We start from the raw sequence: 6,256 nt of genomic DNA, 5'->3' as shown, positions 1-6,256 counted from the left end.
GAGAGATTTGATTTAAATTAGGATAGGCCACTTTTAATTGATTTTAGCACGGTGCTTCTCCTCTTTAAAGTAGCAAAAGCAAGATAGTGACCGCACACAAACTCACACACGAACACCCTTATGTCGTCAAAGAAATTGTTAATTTTTCAGTTTTGCCATAGGCCTACTGTAATAATAGGATTGTATCTTTATGTCAAAAATGTTCCTTCCTATAATACGTTAAATTAGACTGGCCCGTAACCCATTTATGCTTAGCCTAGGCTACACCATGCTCATTTTATGAGGGACTTGAATCCAAAAATTCATATTGTTATTCATAAAACCCAATCCGATGTAAAAGCCCACGTTGATATTTGTGTTGTTGTTTTATTTCTGACCGACCGCAAATAAAAATAATAATAATAATCTGATTTCAAATAGATTTAAGAACTAATCTGGCACTGGGTCGCGGCGGTCGCCATTGTCGTTATGTTAAATAACAGAAAACGAGTCTTTCTTTTCGGCTGAAGAACCTTGTCTGATTAATTATAGACGGACGTCCGACCGCACTCTTCCTCGCCCAGAGACGAGACCTTTCTGGAGACTTCACTCTGTGGTCTCCCGGCGTTTTGCACACAAATAGCCAACGGCGAATGCGACTCCTGGCTATTACACATGACTTTGCACTTTGACACTTCACTCAAGATGCAATGTCCGGACACTGATCCCAAACCGTGTTGCTGTCTATCAGTTATTGATACAAAATGTCGTAGGAAAGCCCTTTAAAAACAAAAAAGACTTTTCTAAATAAACTAAACGAAATAGACTTTTCTCAATAAAATCAAACGAGTTCTAGATAATTGTATTACATAGGCCTATTGGTTATTTGTTTTAGGTGAAACGCACGGACTGTGAGCTCGGATAGGGCTCTTCGGTTAGGCCTACTGTTAAAATAACAAGCTTATTTTCTAAAGGACAATAATCGTGTTACATTAATTCTTTTTGTCTGCCCATTTTTAAATAGAAAACGTATAATTTGTTTTATTGTAATATTTAATTGAATTCAAAACCAGCTAGGCATCTAGGATGCTGTAGGCTATATTGCAGTATACCACGTCAATAGCAGGATATGGGCATTCTTTTCAACAACACAATGTGCAAAAATGGAAACAGCATTGTTAAATAAGTGACCCTTATGTGTATTAAATCACTCTGCAGTGTGTCTTGTTTTGCCCGCATTACCCTCCACTGACAACAAACACCGCTCTTTGGAGAGGCGCAGATTTCCGTGAGCTCCTCTTGCTGGAGCACCGATTGGGAGCGGGAGTGTCAATATTTTGGGTTCAGATCCACCCAAGGGAATTCAAACCGGCTTTGAAACGTCATGGACACAACTGATTCCTCTAAGCATAGGTCCTATATATGGATTTCCATAGCTTATCACTGGTTCTCTGTGGGCTATAGGCCTACACATTCCATTTTAGTGTTTGTGAATGTTCTCGTTATAAAGTTCTTGTTGTGGGGAGAGTTCATTTGAGGCCGTGCTGTGTCTCTTTGTGTCGCCTCAGGTCCACCTTGCGCTGGAAGCCCTTGCCGCAAAGGTCGCATCCGAATGGTTTGAATCCCGTGTGTTTCCGGCTGTGCGTTATGAGGTTGGAACTCTGGCTGAAGGCTTTCCCGCACACTTGGCATTTATGCGGCTTTTCCCCTGAAAAAAAAGAAAGAAATAAAAATCATGACCAATCCTCCACTTTCTTACATTTTTGCAATAAATGCGCAGACACGTGAAGGCCACTTTACGCACAACACTTGGGGAGGATACAAGTGTTCTAGCGGCCTTACCTGTGTGGATGAACGTGTGTTTCTTCATGTCGGATTTCTGATGGAACCTCTTGCCGCAGTACTGGCAGGGGTAGGGCCGCGTGTCCGAGTGGATCAGGAGGTGCGTGGACAGGGTCGAAGACCGCTTGAAACTTTTACTGCAGATTTTGCAGTCAAAGCTTCTTTCCTGGAATTGGAGAGCAAAAACCATCAGGACTGATGTCTTAATTTAAATATATAATTCAAAGAGCATGAAGTCGGGTGTTACAGTGTAGGGCCTGTTGTCAATGGCTGTTTACCTGTGAGTGCACCGCTTTGTGTTGTTCGAGGCTCACTGCGTGTCCGAACGTCTTGCCGCAGATGTCACACGCGTACGGCCGCGTCCCGCTGTGAGACCTGCGGACGTGGACCTCCAGACCATGCGGGGTTGAAAACACCTTTATAAAATAAAACAAGACAAGAAGCCGCATTAGAAAAAAATCCCCACCTTTTGAATCGGCGACACTCGAAATCTCAAAGGCAAATCTAAAAAAAAGAAGAGCAGCCGTCCAATTCGACATTACCTTGCTGCATTTGACGCACTTGTACGCGCCGTTGAGGATGAGCCGCGAGCAGAGCAGCTCAGACGGGGTCTTCAGGTGGTCGTGGGGGGGTCCGTGGAGGACCTCGTCGGGGAAGAACACCGGGGTTCGGTTGAACACACCCATGGTGGGCCTGTAGTCGCCGTAGTCCTCCTCTCCCGTCCTCTCCGTGAAGAGAGCCGCCTTGTTGGCGCTGTCCTGACCGAGACGCTGTCCTGACAGAGACGCGCTCTGGTCCATGTCCGGGTCGTGGAGCTGGAAGCTCTGCTGCACCAGGTGCCTGAGGTCCGACCCCGAGTAGCTGTTCCAGGCGTACGGCCTGAAGGGCACCACGAAGGGCTGGGTCTCATCCGCCAAAGGCGACAGGGATTTTTCCGAGTTCACTGAAGGGATGCAGAGACAAAGATGTGTAAACAGTAAATACGTCATCGCCCCACACGTTTATTATAGGCTAATCAAAATCAAATCATCAATAGGCCTAATAATGAAATCAAATAAGGCTATGGTCATCTATCCTCGAATCCGATTACCTCCAACGTATGGAGTATATTATATCATAATAAAACATATCATTATGTAAACGAAAAGATCAGGGCCAGGGTCTTGTGAAGCAGGCCCGGGTCTTACCGGGGGACAGAGACGCGGAGGGAAGGCGCCAGAAGTCCTCGTAGTCCGGGGACTGACACGCGCTGTCCTCCCCGCTCAGCGGGGACTTGATGGGGGAATAACTCTCTTTATCAACCGGGTGAGACCCCGGAGAAAGGCCGTACGGGTCCATCGAGTCCTCTGCGATCGTGTCTGCTTCTAGGAACAAAAATAAAGCAGAAACGTTAGACCTGTCGTTAAATGTGTCAACAACGTTATTCATTTTTAGTTTATCTCATGTCAACATATTCTAAATATAAAGCATTAGGCCTACACAGTTAGAACAATTGTTAATTGTTAATAATAGTAGCCTACGCCTAGGAAAAAGAATACAATCGTAACAGTAGGCTATAACAATAACAGTTTAGCCTATAGGCCTATAACAGACAGTTTGTTCAAATTATTGTGATCATTTGATGGTCTCATATGAAGCACTTTGCTTATTTGATGAATTGTATGTCCTTTAATTATTGTTGCACGCTCGTGGTTGAATTCACTTAAGTTGCTGACGCTTTGTCCAAACGCTTTGTCCAAAGCGTCAGAAAAATAAATGCAATGTAATGTAATAACGTAAATAATCAGGGGTTTTCTATCGTGTAAATAGGTCACACACTATAGCGATATAAAACAAGGTATCATTGATAATGCTCTATATGAATTGAAGTGCATGATTACCTGAACATATCTGCGCCAGTATGGTATCCAGCCGGCTGTAGTCCTCCTCCACGGGGCGCGGCTGGTGGTAGCTGTGGGCCCGCTTGCTCTTCACCAAGAAAGACCGAGGCATCTTCTCCAGCAGACGGCCTTTTAGAAAAAAAATCTGTGATAATCCGTGGCAATCAGTGGCTCCTCTGTGCGATGCTGCAGTGAGTCTGAAAAGAGTCCAACTCCTCTGGTTTGCACCGTGGTTTCAATTGCTTTAAAAGATTGCACCGCAAACGGAGCATGCGCAGAGACGTGTGTCGCCCGACCAGGTGTGGTGAGGTGGGGACAGGTGCCTTTGGAGTTTCAGCGCGCAGACCGCCTCCCGCGTGTCATTGGTGCGTCGTGCGGATGGGTGATGATCCCGCACAGCGCGGCGCGTCTCCACGGGGAGTTGCAATCAGGATAAGTGACACGCCGCGTCGTTATCACGCCGTTACCCAATATGGAGGCACGGGGAACACGCGGAGAAACGTGAGGCGAACCGTCCATGGGTGTGTTGAAGTATACGGCCGATGCTCAATGCTGTTTGAAGGATTTAGATAAATAAAGCGTATATCTGCTTAATATAATGCATGCGCTGCGGTTCCTTCACTGACGCTACAATATGTTTACGGAGCCCGGAATTGGGGCTCTGTATGGCCCCAGGCAACCACCACGCCTAAAACAGTTTTTCGACACCTCTTTATCCTTTTTTTCTGCATATAACCACGGGGCGTTATCAGTGATAACAGGAGTGACGGACTTGATACAATCTAATATAAAAAAAATAAATCGTATCATATTATCATGTAGGCCTACTAAAAACAAACGAATCCTAAACTCGTGATCCTTCTACTATGGCCTGCTACCTCAGACACGCATGCGGTCCAGCGCAGGACCAGAACTTCACTGAAGTCACCCGCAAGGTCTCTATCGCCCAGCGAGGCAGGAAATCACAGGACCGCCTCCGATAAGCATTCATCATATCATTCACACCTCGCGCCGGGTTCCGTCCGGCGCCCGACGCGGCCAATGTGTCCCGAATGACACACTTATCTTCCACAACACTCGGAAAGATAGAAAAAATAGATAGATCGAATCGTTTGGTCTATTCAAATAGTCGTTTGTATTTTACAATTATAAGTTAAGCTCTATAGCAGCCCGAGTTAAAAGACCCACGAATATGTGCGTATAAGCTATGCGTAGGCCTATTATAGTCGTAGTAGTTTATTGCAGCACCCAAATACGCGCCCCCAAATACAAAGATAATAAAAAAAATCGCAATATTGCATTAATTAGAATTAGGGCTCGAATGGGTTTCACGAAAATCATTTCAAATATGCAACGATGCAGTATATGAGACTTTATAGTTACTATTCCAACAACAGACGTTCAATGTAACAAACCTGATAATGATCCGAAGTTTGCTCAAATAAATAAGAAAGACATGATCGTCTCTTAAAACCTCAAGAACGAACTTCCTGAACACGACAATCTCAGTAACCATAATTTGTGAGGGGGGGGGGGGGGGGGGTACAGAAACAGAAGCGCTCCTTTAAGCTCAAGACTCGTTGACGGGTGTATAAAACATTAGACCCAAAGAGATCCGTTCCTCTGCGTTTCAACGTCACAATTAAGGCAGCAGTAGAACTATTGAAGTGCTAAATAAAACTACGTTCTAAAATGAGTGTCAGTGTTAATAGGCCTACATGGGATCATTCAATTAGTTAGTTCCATTATGGTGATCATTTTGCCAATTTGGTAAGATTGAATAAATGCAAGCATCGCACCCTGCCATTGATGTCATAGTATAAATGCAATACCGGTATGAAAATGAGGCAAATCATTTATCAAACATTTTATTATAAATTCATCTCACACAATCTCAACTTGCAGTGTGCGGTCTGGTTTTAGTGTTAATGTTAGAATTTAACGCACAGTTCAACAAATGCCTCCTTAACAAACCCCACCAGCTTGCCCATTCTTACTGATAACTCAACATCCAAAATACTGGTCTTTACTGCACAGAGGAAATCATTGGCAATTGATCAGTTGCGCTCTCCATCAAAATAATAATCTCTATAGTCTCTTTCGAAAAGGGGCTTGGCCTTTACTGGTATAAATTTGTACCTTCGTGCATGGGGGTGGAGAGGCATTGATATACACACAAAACAAAATGGTCAAAAAAGTTGAGAAAATATCCAATTTAATTGAATAGTCATAGATCGTATCATAATACGGGTCATCAATCACGTGTTATGACTTCCACTTTCAGTATAATCTTTCCCTTGAATAGCCAGACATTCTCGTTCAAACATGAATAGCAACGGTGTTCATGTGAAACTGAACTAGTTTTCATAATTCTTTCAATCTAACAACAGTAACAGTACTTCAAAACCAGCCTCTTTTTTTTTTTTTTACTGCAGTAGGAGTTATTCTTTAATTAATTAGTAACATGCTCAAACAAAAGAACCGGGACATGTTTTAACGATGGAAGAATCAATCCACTCCCCATTGACTTGGTCTCCAATAATCTTTAGAGAGGG

The 6,256-nt window shown here is 43.9% G+C and overlaps 1 protein-coding gene across 1 annotated transcript; it reads right to left on the bottom strand.

The window, feature by feature from the left end:
* Positions 1-1,112: 1,112 nt before the first annotated feature.
* On the bottom strand, positions 1,113-3,824 carry gfi1ab (growth factor independent 1A transcription repressor b). Its single transcript, XM_084473132.1, has 6 exons — positions 3,702-3,824; positions 3,009-3,185; positions 2,364-2,764; positions 2,100-2,237; positions 1,822-1,987; positions 1,113-1,687 (listed from the first exon to the last, which is right to left on the bottom strand). Exons 1-6 carry the CDS (start codon positions 3,811-3,813, stop codon positions 1,509-1,511), a joined length of 1,173 nt encoding a protein of 390 aa, XP_084329258.1. The 5' UTR covers positions 3,814-3,824; the 3' UTR covers positions 1,113-1,508.
* Between the last annotated feature and the right edge of the window lie 2,432 nt (positions 3,825-6,256).

Source organism: Micromesistius poutassou (assembly GCF_964030765.1).
Source record: "Micromesistius poutassou genome assembly, chromosome: 9".
Taxonomy (NCBI): Eukaryota; Metazoa; Chordata; class Actinopteri; order Gadiformes; family Gadidae; genus Micromesistius; species Micromesistius poutassou.
Note: the sequence above shows the minus strand (reverse complement) of the source record. Positions and strands in the feature narration are given on the sequence as shown.

Bases quoted from the DNA above. Each gene is read 5' to 3' on its own strand.
- gfi1ab (XM_084473132.1), bottom strand. From the start codon at position 3,813: ATGCCTCGGTCTTTCTTGGTGAAGAGCAAGCGGGCCCACAGCTACCAC. The intron at 2,238-2,363 runs GTAATGTCGAAT...TATTTTATAAAG, and splicing joins AGTGCGTCAAATGCAGCAAG to GTGTTTTCAACCCCGCATGG. The intron at 1,688-1,821 runs GTAAGGCCGCTA...CTTTTTTTTCAG, and splicing joins ACACACGTTCATCCACACAG to GGGAAAAGCCGCATAAATGC.